General features: G+C 46.7%; 3 protein-coding genes across 3 annotated transcripts; all 3 read right to left on the reverse strand.

Annotated features, from left to right (window-relative positions):
- Positions 1-5650: 5650 nt before the first annotated feature.
- Positions 5651-6037, reverse strand: LOC145950276 (uncharacterized). The gene has a single exon (XM_083061358.1). The coding sequence runs from the start codon at positions 6035-6037 to the stop codon at positions 5651-5653; it is 387 nt and encodes a 128-aa protein (XP_082917484.1).
- Positions 6038-6292: 255 nt separating this feature from the next.
- Positions 6293-7492, reverse strand: LOC109792452 (uncharacterized). Its single transcript, XM_083061359.1, has 2 exons — positions 7294-7492; positions 6293-7143 (listed from the first exon to the last, which is right to left on the reverse strand). Exons 1-2 carry the CDS (start codon positions 7490-7492, stop codon positions 6293-6295), a joined length of 1050 nt encoding a protein of 349 aa, XP_082917485.1.
- Positions 7493-9280: 1788 nt separating this feature from the next.
- Positions 9281-9928, reverse strand: LOC109792451 (uncharacterized). The gene has a single exon (XM_020351865.1). It carries the CDS (start codon positions 9926-9928, stop codon positions 9281-9283), a length of 648 nt encoding a protein of 215 aa, XP_020207454.1.
- Positions 9929-14216: the final 4288 nt, after the last annotated feature.

Consider the following 14216-nt stretch of genomic DNA (forward strand, 5'->3'; position numbering starts at 1 on the left):
AAAAGGAAGAATTACATGGAGTATGGTAGCTACATCAACCCTAATAATGACTCCCTTTATTCATTGAAACCTATCTAAGATATACAATATGGAGTATTTTTCTATTATCTCCAATGATTATTTTTATAAGATTTAATGGGCTTTCTCTAATTGGGCTTGTGATATCCACTTGTTCAAAGCGACTAGTGGGCTTACATAAGCGAGCTTGATGATGTGTCCACATTGACATTGTTGTATTAGCTCACTCAAAGTACTTAGATGGCTTGCTTGAGTGAGCTCTTCATGATACCCCAGGAGTGTCCTTTGAGTTGGCTCGATCAGAGCGCTTAGATGGCTCACTTTGAGCGAGTATGAAGTTACTCAAAGTACATTTTCCTCTCGCTTTGAGCAAGTGCTCCCAATGTTTAGCTTCTTTGACATTAACTTCTTCCTACTTTAAAGGGACAAAAATAAAATAATAATTTTTGACAAAAACAAGACTTTATAGCATAAGATATGCTAGATAATAGCCTAAATTGAATAAAAGATATTGACATATTTAACAATTATCAAGGGTCTAGATTGATTATGGGAGCTCTAGGGGGCTCCTTGATGCATTTTCGTTGGGTGTGAGTATGACCCATGTTGAGTGAGTTCCTTCCAAAGAGTCACGTGTGCTATCAACTTAGACTGCATTGGGTGTAGGGTACCTCATGTCAGGCGTCATCCTACTTATGCTTAATTACTAGTTTATATGTATGTTGTGATATTTTGGTATGTGTAACAATGTTGGATGAAATGTTGATTAAATAAGTTATATTATATTGATTTATTGTTCATTTTTACATATTTAATGGTGCAAATAATTTTGTGACTATGTTGATGATATTTCATGGAATATATGATGTGTTATATGTGTTAACCATGTGATGGTCACGCGATTTGAAGTCTTAGTTGGGATGAAGGTCTGGGCATGATTGCCTAGTCATGATATGACTTGTCATGATGTGTAACATGAACTTGTGATGTTGAATATATGTTGTATGAATATGCATCGACTATTGGGTGACATGCATCATTTTCATAACTTGTCTTGTGACGGGTACGATATGGAATACACTATCAAGGAAGCTCCCCCTTGTCTAAAAGCTTGGAGATTCATGGACTTGGGGATAGCTACATTTGGGAGTCCTAGTTTTACCCATTTGAGCACATGGGGTATAACTTGCGCAACACCACTATCCCGACATGCCTTAGTATATATCCTCTTAGTGTAAAGTGTTGTAATAGTGTAAAATACCATGTTCTCCTGGGTTACTTGATGTGTTCCTTCAAACAAGGGTTCAAATGTTCTACTGACACCACATACATATAGTATAATGAAGTTCATATCCATTTCACTAATGTGAACATGATTGTTATGTGTTGAGTGGAATTGGAGTATGATTGTTGCCTATGATGAATTGTGGAATACTTGACTATGTACTTATTTATATATTGATTTATGTATCTATTTGTGTATATGTGATATCTTTTTGTGTGTGGCTACGTGGCCATACTACATCAGTAGTCAAAGTGACAAATTTTTTACTCCCTTTTTTGTTGTATAGGTGTTCTTGTTTATGTTTTGTAGGTGAGACTTATCCTTAGGATGATGTTATAGAGATTAGGTTTAAGCCTTATGTATTGATGATGTGTTGAGCGTTGATAGGATGTGACATTGAGATAATAGTTAGGATTTCTTGTTTTTAGTATACATAGTGTTCCTGCGTAGAAACACTGCTCCTGTTGCTCCTTCAAATGGTCCTCAAGTCCATGGTGCCGACCGAATACTATCTCCAATGGGTGGGGAGGGTACCTGCAAAAGCACTCCAACGATCAAGTAAGTATTCGTTAGAGAGCAATAAAGGCTTTTATATGAAATAAATCGTACCTCCTTTATGTCCCATCACCTGTATATTTATAGTGACATGTTTGGGCCTGGTGGGCCTTCTGTCTGGGGGGATGGGTAATACCTTGGTTAACCTTAATCTCTCTTAATTAGGTGGGATAATTCATGCGTAATGGATGTCTTAACCTGCCATGCGTTCCCTGACTTGTCCTTTTTCTGGGTATTCGGCCAAGCTTAAGGCCGAAGGGGTATTCGGCCGAGCTTGAGGTCGAAAGGGTATTCGGCCGAGCTTGAGGCAGAAAGGGTATTCGACCAAGCCTGAGGTCGAAAGGGTATTCGGCCAAGCCTGAGGCCGAAAGGGTATTCGGCCAAGCTTGAGGCCGAAAGGGTGTTCGACCAGGCTTAAGGTGGGGGCCTTAAATGTCTTTGACCAAGCTTGAGGCTAGAAAGGTATTCGGCCTAGCTTGGGGCCGAAGGGGTATCTTGAGTGTTTCCCTAGATGCTTCTTTTATCCTTTTGGGGTTTTTCCTCCTTCGTGGAAGGAGTATTCGGTTATTCCTAAGGCTAAGAATGGCTTCGGCCAGGTTCAAGGCCGAAGGGGGTATCGTGAGGAAAATGTCGTCCGTTTTGGTGTCTCTCTCGGCCTAGTTCCTGACCGAGGGGGTGTTTACTGGTACACTGCCCCCCAAGCCCAAGGATGAAAGACGAAGGGGTTTGAGTGTGCTTTTGGTGAGTTCTAGGGTTTCCGTACACATCTTGGGAGGTGTGCCCCTTGGTAATTGTGACCGTTGCACGCTTTAGCTGCCGTTGGGTTTCGCACCCTAAGGTTATGTCTTTTGATTTATGATGGCATTTATTGGAGACCCTTGGGGTGCCTTGGGTTGCCTATATATATGGTATTAAGGTGACACCCCTTCTCGTGTCTCCTGTTTAGTAAACACTGGCCCGAAGCCCTAACTGCTTTGAGCTGAATACTTCGTAAAGGTAGGTTTGCTTAGATTTTGGTTGATTTTTGTTGATAATGGCAGCTGAAGGTGTGACATTGTCATCGGGATCCTCGGCCAGCGCAACGGTCGCGGCTGATGAGGCCGAAGCCGAGATCTTGGCTTATAATGCCGAAGTAGAGGTGTTCGAGGGTTTCGCTGAATCGGGGCCTACTAGTGGAGGGGATTCTGGTAGTTCATCCGGTTCGGATCTTCCAGATGCCAAGATAAGCCCCCAAGATTATAGGCATAAGTTCCCCCTTGTGAGATTTCGGGGTATGAATGGGTTGATGGGGAGGTGGCGGCCTATTTCTCGCGTTTTTATGAGAGGAGTGTCGTGGAGCGCCTACTGGGTGTCTGCACGTTGGCTTAGTGGAAGGATTTGGATCCATACCCGATCATGTTGCGTCGGTGCCAATCCGAAGGCCCTGGTGGAGCCGACCTGGTGTTTCTTGCGAAGCGGGAAAACCAAGGGGATTTCTTTTATATGTACGAATGTTTTTTCCGGGAGCTCGGGATGTCCCTCCCATTGGATGATTTCCAAATGGGAGTTCTTCGGGTGATGAACGTTGCGCCGACCCAGTTGCATCCGAATGGGTGGTCCTATATGCAAGCATTCTGAGTCATATGTAAATACCATTATATAGAGCCTAGTGTAGATCTTTTTTTACATTTTTTTTGTACTCGTCCCTCCAATAAATCATTTAAGTGGTTATCCCTGATTAGGCATGCCGATCGGCCGCTTTTGAGGCCTTTTACTTCATCTTTTAAAGGGTTCAAATCGGGATTTGTGAAAGAAATGATAGACCCTATTGTTGGCCGGAGTTGGTTCTATGATGCCGAGCGAAAACCCTTTTTCCCTTCTACTGGACCCAACAGCCTCAGAAATATGATGAGTTTCCAGTGGAGATGATGACCGAGGCTGAGGTTTCGGTGTTAAATTACTTGAAAGAATTACCCCCGGGGATCCCTGCTCGGTTTTTGGTGCTTTTGCCCAAATCGCCTCGGCCTCGCTTTGAATTAGAGGGTATGTATTTGTTTTCCCTATCGGTCATTCTTGTTAAGTTGATGTGTGACTTTGTTTTTTGCAGGCTGATGGCGTAACAAGGTCTCGGGTTGTCCTACCGCCAAGCGATGCGAAACCGGGCCCCGACAGGGACTTCGGCTGATGACCACCGTAGTGTGGCAATTGACCCGGTGCCAGGGACTGCCAATGCTCCTCGACCAACTCCCCAAGATGTAGTGCTCCCTGACCCAAATCCAAAAAAGAAATGGGACAAGGGCAAAAGGAAGGCCGACGCAGCTGGTGGTGAGACGACTCGGCCGAAGCATCATCGGGCTGAGGGACCTTCAACGGACTCGGCCATTCCCTCGGCCATTGTCGCCAAGGACTTTTTGTCGGAGGAGATCCATCTAGCCCGGATGATGTCCTCTGATCTTCTATCCGAGCAGGGCCATCGGATGTTAGATTCTGCCGCCCCTGCAGCCCAATGGGCTATGGCATGCGGATTGATGGGTTTTGGTTGTATGTTTTGTTTTTTGTTGTACATCTGTTTTGAAGATGATGTATAGAATTAGGGTATACGTTTTTGTTTACTTCTTGATTATTTTGGGCCATTGGTGCTATATAATCATTGTACCCTTCGGCTGATAGTGTCGTTTCGGCCTCAGAGCCTTTTAATGAATTTCGTGCATTTGGATTCTATCTCGGTTGTCTTACCCTTTCTTTTGTTCTAATGACTTAAATAACTTACCATCGTAATGTCGTGTTCAAGGTTGTTCATAACTTGATCGGGTGACAGTACTGTGTATGAGTAGCTTGAGTGTCGTAAGCTTAAGTACCCTTGATCAAGTGATTCCTTTGACCTTCACCGAGTATGTTTTCTGAGTAAGGGCCAAGTGTTTCGTCCTTAGCCGAGAAGTAAGTATTAGGGAGGGATGTAACCTACAACCTTGTCCTGGTCGGATGCTCGGGAGAGATTATATCACTTATCCTTGTCCGAGAGGATCTTTTGAGTGGGATTGCGTTAATCGACCTTAGCCGAGAGGGTTTCTCGGGAGGAATTTAATGAGTCAACCTTGACCGAGCTAGAGTGCTTGGGAGGGACTGCGTTAATCGACCTTAGCCGAGAGGGTTTCTCGGGAGGAATTTAATGAGTCAACCTTGACCGAGCTAGAGTGCTTGGGAGGGACTGCGTTAATCAACCTTGGTCGAGAGGATTTCTCGGGAGGGATTTAATGATTCAACCTTGACTGAGCTAGAGTTCTTGGGAGGGAATATGTTTTCAACCTTGGCCGAGTTAGAGTACTCGGGAGGGACTGCGTTAATCAACCTTGGCCGAGAAAATTTCTCGGGAAGGATTCTTTGATCATGCTTTGCCGAGTAATAGGTACTTGGGAGGGATTTGATGTTTCAACCTTGGTCGAGTGAGGTACTCGGGAGTGATTACGTATTCGTCATTGGCCGAATAATGGGTACTCGGGAGGGATTTGATGTTTCAACCTTGGCCGAGTGAGGTACTCGGGAGGGATTACGTATTCGTCCTTGGTCGAGTAATGGGTACTCGGGAGGGATTTGATGTTTCAACCTTGGCTGAGTGAGGTACTCGGGAAGGATTACGTATTTGTTATGACTTGCGATTAGACAGAAAAATACAAGATTGTTGGATAGGGCTTGTTTCATTAATATGATGCCTCGTTAAAAACCTTTTCTCAGGAAAACCTCTTTTCACACTTTTTTAAGAGGAGAAAACCTAGAAAAGGAAAAGAGTGCATCGAAACAATTACATGGTGATTGCTAACTAAAGTAGTGTTTAAAGTATGTCTCATTCCATGTTTGAGGGATAGCTTTTCCTGTGAGCTCTTCCAACTTGTAAGCTCCATTTTGCAAGTTGTGCATTATACGGTAGGGGCCCTCCCAGTTGGGTGCCAATTTTCCTTGAGCCTTGTCTTTTCTCGCTTCGCCCGTGACTCGCCAGACTAGGTCTCCGGCTTGAAACTCGCGTGGCTTGACCTTCGTTTGATGTTTCCTTGCTAATTTGGTTCGGCAGGCTTCCATATTGACGAGCGCGTGTTCGCGTGCTTCGTCGATTAGATCTAGTTCCACATTGAGAGCCTCCTCGTTCATTTGTTCATTGAATTGTAGCCGCCTAAGGGAAGGTTCTCCTATTTCAACCAGAATCATGGCATCTGTGCCGTAAGTTAGCTGGAAAGGGGTTTCCTTAGTCAAACTTTGCGGAGTGCACCGATAAGCCCATAGAATTTCAGGCAGGTGGTCAGGCCACGTGCCTTTTGCTTGTCCGAGCCATCATTTTAACTCCTTGAGGACAACCTTGTTGGCCGCTTCTGCCTGTCTGTTGGTTTGGGGATGCTCTACCGAGGTCATCTTGTGCTTGATCCCTAATTCAGATAGAAAGTCATTGAAGCAAAGATCGGTGAATTATAAGCCGTTGTCGGTGATCAAGGCGTATGGAATCCCAAAGCGGGTGACAACGTTCTTCCAAAAGAATTTTTGCACATTGTTGGCCATAATGGTGGCCACTGCCTCTGCTTCGATCCATTTGGTGAAACGATCTACTGCCACGATGAGAAACTTCACTTGCCCTTTTACTGGTGGGAATGGCCCTAAGATATCCAAGCCCCAAACCGAAAATGGCCATGGGGTGGTGATAGAGTGTAGTTCTTCGGGGGGATTGTGTGTCAACGGTCCATGTTGTTGGCACGGTTTGCATTGTTGGACAAATTTGGTGCAATCTACCGCCAAGGTTGGCCAATAATAACCGGCCCGAACAACTTTGGTGGCAAGAGTTCGGCTTCCCGAGTGGGTTCCACATACGCCTTCATGGATCTCCCGGAGGACGTAGTGAGCCTGTTCAGGTGCAAGGCACTTCAGTAGGGGTGTCGAAATGCCCCGCTTGTACAGCTCTCCAAAGATTAGAACGTATCGTGCCGCCACAGTTTTCATCTTCTTAGCTTCAAGGGGATCGGCGGGCAACGAGCCGGTCACGAGGTGTTCAACTATGCCGGTCATCCAACTGTGTGTCCCTTGTTGGACTTGCAAACATTCGGCTTCGGCGACACTTGGCTTTTGTAACTCTTGTTGCATCATGCTGCGCAAATGACTAGTCTTTTTGCTGCTAGCTAGCTTAGCCAATTGATCAGCTCTTGTGTTGAGTTCCTGAGGTGTGTTCTCGACTTGTACATCATCAAAGTTCTTTTTCAGCTTCTGGAATGCATGAAAGTACAGGAGAAGTGTTGGCTCTTTGATTTGGAAAGTGTCGTTGACTTGACCTGTTACTACTTGGGAGTTACTCCAGCATTTGATTCTGGTGATGCCCAAGTCGTGTGCCAACCTCTAGCCTGCGAGTAGGGCTTCGTACTCGGCTTGGTTGTTGGAGGTCTTGAAGCCGGATCTTAGTGATTGTTCGACCACCACTTTACCAGGACCTTCCAGTATGATACCAGCTCCGCTACCTTGCTGATTTGATGACCCATCCACGTGTAGGGTCCATGCGTGTGGTTCGGGAAGTACTTCCGGGGTGAACTCATTTATGAAATCGGCCATGCTCTGTGCCTTGATGGGTCCTCTTAGTTCGAAACGGATATCAAATTGTGATAGCTCTATGGACCAAGCGACCATCCTCTTGGCTAGTTCGGGCTTCCGCAATACTTTAACAATCGGGCTATCTGTCCTGACAAGAACCTTGTGGCTCTGGAAATAGTGTCAGAGGCGCCTGGCTGTGTGCACGAGGGCTAGGACCATTTTTTCTAGATGCTGGTACCTGGTTTCAGCATCCTGTAAGGCTCGGCTGATGAAGTACACCGGCCTTTGTTCCGCTTTCTCTTGGACTAGAGCTGCGCTGATGGCTTTGTCGGACACCGAGATGTACATGATCATATGGGTCCGGCTTGGCCAGCAACGGAGGAGCTGTGAGGATCGTCTTGAAGTTTTGAAATGCTGACTCGCATTCTTCGGTCCACTGGAACTTGGTAGCCTTTTTCAACAAAGACATTATGGGCCTTGATTTATCCGCCATGCAGGGTAGGAACCGAGCCAAGGAAGCAATGCGCCCGGCCAATCGTTGCACTTCTTTTATATTGTTGGGGCTTCTCATATTGACAATAGCTTGGCACTTGTCAGGGTTGGCTTCTATTCCTCTTGTTGACAACATGAAGCCCAAGAATTTGCCCCCGGCAACCCTGAAGGTGCATTTTGCCGAGTTCAACTGCATGTGATGTCGCCTTACTTCATCGAATATCGTATCGAGGTCTTTTAGGTGATCGGTGGCCGAAGTGGATTTGATTACCATATTGTCCACATATACCTCCAGGCACGTTCCTATTTGCCGGCGGAAGATTTTGTTCATGAGTCGTTGGTAGGTTGCACCGGTGTTCCTCAAGCCGAATGGCATCACTTTGTAGCAGAAGTTGGTCGAATTGGTGATGAATGCCGTTTTTTCTTCATCTGGTGGGTACATGGGTATTTGATTGTACCCTGAGTATGCGTCAAGGAAACTCAGTCTTTGATGGTCGGCCGCTCCATCAACCAGCGCATCAATGTGGGGTAATGGGTAAGCGTCTTTGGGGCATGCTTTGTTCAGATCTGTGTAATCGGTACACATCCGCCATTTCCCATTTGACTTCTTGACCATTACCACGTTGGCCAACCACGTGAAGTACTTGAATTCCCTTATGAAACCTGCCTGAAGTAGCTTGGTTGTCTCTTCTCTTACTTCCTGGGCCCTTTCTCCTCCTATCTTTCTTTTCTTTTGAGCGATGGGCCTAGAGTCTTGGCACACTAAGAGCCGGTGGCAGTGGAAGCTTGGGTCGATGTCCGGCATATCAGCCGTAGTCCAAGCGAATAGGTCGGCATATTTCCGTAGGACCTGCTTGATGTCTGTTGCTTCGACTTCGGATAATTGGGAACTTAAATAAGTAACCTGTTCTTCATTCTTCTCGAGTTGAAAAGGGATCGTGGTTTCTATTGGTTCGACCCTATCTTCATCTTCCATTCTGGGGTCGAGTTCTAAGCCTTCAATCGACTTAGGTTGGCCGACATCACCGATGACATTGACATCTCGGCTTGGCTTCGGAGTTGGTTATACCTTCAAGCTGGCGAGGTAACATTCGCGGGCCGTCTTTTGATCCGCGTGCAGAGTGATGATCGTTCCTTCCTCAAAGGGGAACTTCATTGCCAAGTGGGGGTAGAGACGATGGCTCGTAGCTTGTTCAAGGAGGGTCGGCCCAGGAAGATGTTGTACGAGGTATTAGCGTGCACCACAATGTATCGTACTCTGATCCTACGTCTTGGTCGGTCGTCCCCGAAGTAGGTGTATCGATCTATTGTCCCCCGAGTGTCCACTCGTTCACCCGAAAATCCCACTAAGGGCTCATGATAAGGCGTCAGCTCTTGTTCAGGGATGCCGAGCTACTTGACCGTCTTCCAGTATAAGATGTCTGCCGAGCTTCCCTGATCAACATGAGTTTTCCTCACGATACAGTTGTTGATTTCTACACTGATGACCATGGGATCATCTTGTACTGGGTCGACACCTTGAAAGTCTTCATCAGTAAATGTGATAGGAGGCATGTGGATTGGAGTTGCTCGTCCTACGGCGTTAACCGACTTGATTGCTCTCAAGTGTCTCTTGCGTGCTGAAGACGTGCTTTCTCCCCCCGCGAAGCCTCCAGCAATGGTGTTTATCACCCGCCTGGGTTGATTTCGGTCTCGTTTATTGTTCCTTTCTGGGGACCTGTTACGTTCAGGAGATTGGTTCCTTGGAGGTGCTCGGTCTCGGTGCTCCCTTCTGTACTCCCTCCTACCATAGTCGTTCTTTCTGCTGTCCGACGGTCGAACGAAGTTTTGAAGAAATCCGGCCTTAACGAGGTCCTCAATGCGATCCCAAAGGGTAGAGCACTCTTCGGTAGTGTGCCCTCTATTCTGGTGGAACTGGCACACTTTCGTCTTATCTGCATGAGGCGGGGTCATGGCTCTTCGAGGAACAACCAGGACTTCTGTGGCTAAGGCCTGTTCCAACACCTTGGCCCTGCTGGTGTTGAGCGGCGTGTACTGCATGTATCTTGGCCCCTTGTTATTCTTCTCGCGATCAGGTATGTCTCAGGGATGGGATCTGGGGGGCTCCCTATCACCTTCTTTCTTCGTGAGGAATAGGTCGGGTCAGTTTTAACTCCGAAACTCGGCCAATTCCTCCATTTGCATGTATTTTGTGACTCTCTGCCTCAGGTCATCCAAGTCCCGGGGTGGCTTTTTACACAAGCTGTTGACGAAAGGCCCGGGCCTTAGTGTCGTGGTCAGGTGATGCATTGCCACGGCCGGGTCCAGGTTTCGAATAGATAGTGTCATTTTTCTGAACCTTTTCATGAAGGTTCTCAAAGGTTCCTTCTTCTCTTGGCGAATGTTGACCAATGCGATTGACGTGAGCTGGTGAGGACGGCTCGTGGCAAACTGTATCACGAACCGGGAAGATAAGGCTGTGAACGAGTCTACCGATCCGAGTGGGAGTCTCGTGAACCAATTAAGTGCCGGTCCTTTCAGCGAGGTAGGGAAGACTTTACACATGATAGCATCGTCATCCGTGTACAAACTGACCTGGGTAACGAACGCATCAAGGTGTTCTTCCGAGTCGACGGTTCCGTCATACTTCTCTAAGGCCAAGTTTTTCCAATTGTCGGGCAGACGGGCTCCGGCAATGTCCGGGGTAAACTGCGTTCTCCCCTGTCGTCGTTGCTGATCGAGAGTATTTATTGTCACTCCTGCTGGGGGCTTAGGAGCCCTTGTTTCTTTGTACCATCCCGATGATTCCCCGTGATCTCGGGTTGACTGGGTGTTGGGGGTATCATGAGATGGATGCCATGATCGGTTGTCGCTTCTGAGCTCGGCATTCTCTTTTCTTAGGACCGACAACTCGTGGGCGTCTTTTTCTCGGAGCCTCTTTAGTTCCATCATTTCGGCCTTCAATTGCTCGATGGCCGATGATGGGTCGGGAGGTTGGGACCGAGCTGTGTAAGACTCTTCCACTCCTTCCTCGTTCTGATTCGTTCGCTGGGGTGTTCCTCGGGGCATCCCGAGATTGTGAATAGTTACGTTTTCCTGCTGACTCCTAGTCGCTACCATCTTACTTCAGGGTCGAGAATCGTTTTGGTTTTCGGCCCCACGGTGGGCGCCAAAATGTTCCTGCGTAGAAACACTGCTCCTGTTGCTCCTTCAAATGGTCCTCAAGTCCTTGGTGCTGATCGAATATTGTCTGCAATGGGTGGGGAGGGTACCTGCAAAGGCAATCCAACGATCAAGTAAGTATTCGGTAGAGAGTAATAAAGGCTTTTATATGGAATAAATCGTACCTCCTTTTTGTCCCATCACCTATATATTTATAGTGACATGTTTGGGCCTGGTGGGCCTTCTGTCTGGGGGGATGGGTAATACCTTGGTTAACCTTAATCTCTCTTAATTAGGTGGGATAATTCATCCGTAATGGATGTCTTAACCTGCCATGCATTCCCTGACTTGTCCTTTTTCTGGGTATTCGGTCAAGCTTAAGGCTGAAGGGGTATTCAGCCGAGCTTGAGGCTGAAAGGGTATTCAGCCGAGCTTGAAGCCGAAAGGGTATTCGGCCAAGCCTGAGGTCGAAAGGGTATTCGGCCAAGCCTGAGGCCGAAAGGGTATTCGGCCAAGCTTGAGGTCGAAAGGGTGCTCGACCAGGCTTAAGGTGGGGGCCTTGAATGTCTTTGACGAAGCTTGGGGCCGAAGAGGTATTCGACCTAGCTTGGGGCCGAAGGGGTATTCGGCCTAGCTTGGGGCCGAAGGGGTATTCGGCCTATCTTGGGGCCGAAGGGGTATCTGGCCTATCTTGGGGCCGAAGGGGTATCTTGAGTGTTTCCCTAGATGCTTCTTTTGTCCTGTTGGGGTTTTTCCTCCTTCGTGGAAGGAGTATTCGGATATTCCTAAGACCGAGAATGGCTTCGGCCAGGTTCAAGGCCGAAGGGGGTATCGTGAGGAAACTGTCGTCCTTTTTGGTGCCTTTCTCGGCCTAGTTCCTGACCGAGGGGGTGTTTACTGGTACACGTAGGATTTGATGTTGTTGTTTCCATGTTGTATTCACTTGTCTAGACTTATGTTTATTCTTTTGGTTTTGCATTTCATTGTAGTTATTTTTAGACATCATGTTATTTTGTTTCTTTTAATTATTATTTTATTAGTTTGTTGTAGAGACTGCCATAATATTCTTTGTTCTTCCATATGTCATTTGTTATGTTAAGATGAAACTGAACCAATAGAAGGGCTCGTACTTTTTTGATGACTCAATTGATGACATCGAGGACTACTTTGGCGACAATGTGTCGCCACCGGCCCGAAACGGGCTTTCGGCATTCGCGAAGGATGGTTGGACTCTTTTATTTGTTTAAAAATATGGATTGCTAGAATGACTTATTCTCAAACTGAGACCTTGTCAAACGAGCAATTTTATTAAAAGGCTCACCAATCCATGTTAATCCCAAGCGGGACCCTCCATGGATTAGCGGTTTTCATAAAAAGGAAGGGTTCATGGAGTCGCCACCAATGTTTTACTCAAAACATTGGAAAAAGAAGTTTAAGGCAATCGATTCAAAAATCGACTTCGGCCATGACAACCAGAGTCGGGTAAGGGAGTCGGTTACGCGTGGGGAAGGTGTTAGCACCCCACAGCGCCCCTTTCGGGTTCCCTATGACAGATTATTTCTAAAAATAATAGTGCGAAATTACTAAATTACCCCTATTTATTCTAAACAATTATAACTTAACTATCTACATGATGACAGTTAAATATACACACAGAAAGCAGTAAAAGGAAGGTCTTAAGAAGAAACCTTTGAAGCGTGCTTTTATATTCAAGTAAAACTGGGAAGCTTTTTGGCGTTCCCTCGCTCTACAAGCCCGCTCGCTCCCTCCTAGAAAATTTTAACTATGGAAATCCGGAGGATTTCCCTTCGACTCAGTTCGAGACTCAAGCAAAAAGCTCAGAACTCGAGAACTTTGTCGGATCAACTCTCCGAGTGATTTCTAGGCAGAGCACTGCTCAAAAAAAACCCAGAATACTCAAGAAGAGGGTTAAAACTCCGTGTAAAAGTGTAGAATGACGTCCAATTGACGTCATATTTATAGGGATGAGGCGCAATACGGCCTCTGGGGGTCAATACGGTCCGTATTGAAGTTTTGAACTACAATACGGCCGTATTGAATTCAGTACGGCCGTATTGAAGTTCAAAAAACCTCAATACGGCCGTATTGAGTTCAGTGCAGCCGTATTGAAGTTCAGTGCAGCCGTATTGAAGTTCAGAAACTTCAATACGGCCGTATTGAGTTCAGTGCGGCCGTATTGTAGTTTAAAATGTTCAATACGGCCGTACTGAACTTTTGGGAGGCCGTATTGGGCTTCATTCCCTCCACTTTCTTATTTTTTGCTACTCTAAGACCTCTAAACCTACAGATTGTCATCCCACGGTCTTCTAAGAGTCCCTTTGGCTGACTTTCCTTTGATCTTCGAGAGTCTTCGAGTCTTATTTCCGACCCGGACAATTTTAGGGGTCTACAGCTGCCCCCCCTTTACTTAGTCAAACGGCCTTTTAGTGTACCAGTTGATAAGTAAAGGAGTTGACCCAATTGTCCGGGGAATAAGGCCATCCTTCCGACTTGTAGCGTCTTCCGGTGGAAAATTGTTGAGTAGCCTCTCCAGGTTGTTGCATACCTCGGCGCTTCTGACAACCTTGGTAGCTAAGTTTACCCTCTCCAGGGTCAACTTCACTCGACGCCCGAGCCGGAAGTTGAACACCAACGTGCCTCTGACGACGCTGATGGTTGAGTACTGTCTCTCCAGACCTTGAGTACCGTCTCTCCAGACTTTGAGTACCGTCTCTCCAGACCTTGAGTACCGTCTCTCCAGACTCTGAGTACCGTCTCTCCAGACTCTGAGTACCGTCTCTCCAGACTCTGAGTACCGTCTCTCCAGACTTTGAGTACCGTCTCTCCAGACTTTGAGTACCGTCTCTCCAGACTTTGAGTACCGTCTCTCCAGACTCTGAGTACCGTCTCTCCAGACTCTGAGTATCGTCTCTCCAGACTCTGAGTACCGTCTCTCCAGACTTTGAGTACCGTCTCTCCAGACTTTGAGTACCGTCTCTCCAGACTTTGAGTATCGTCTCTCCAGACTCTGAGTACCGTCTCTCCAGACTCTGAGTACCGTCTCTCCAGACTTTGAGTACCGTCTCTCCAGACTTTGAGTACCGTCTCTCCAGACTTTGAGTACCGTCTCTCCAGACTTTGAGTACCGTCTCTCCAGACTTTGAGTACCGTCTCTCCAGACTTCGAG

Source organism: Cajanus cajan, chromosome 8 (genome assembly GCF_000230855.2).
Source record: "Cajanus cajan strain Asha chromosome 8, NIPB_CcT2T_4, whole genome shotgun sequence".
Lineage (NCBI taxonomy): Eukaryota > Viridiplantae > Streptophyta > Magnoliopsida > Fabales > Fabaceae > Cajanus > Cajanus cajan.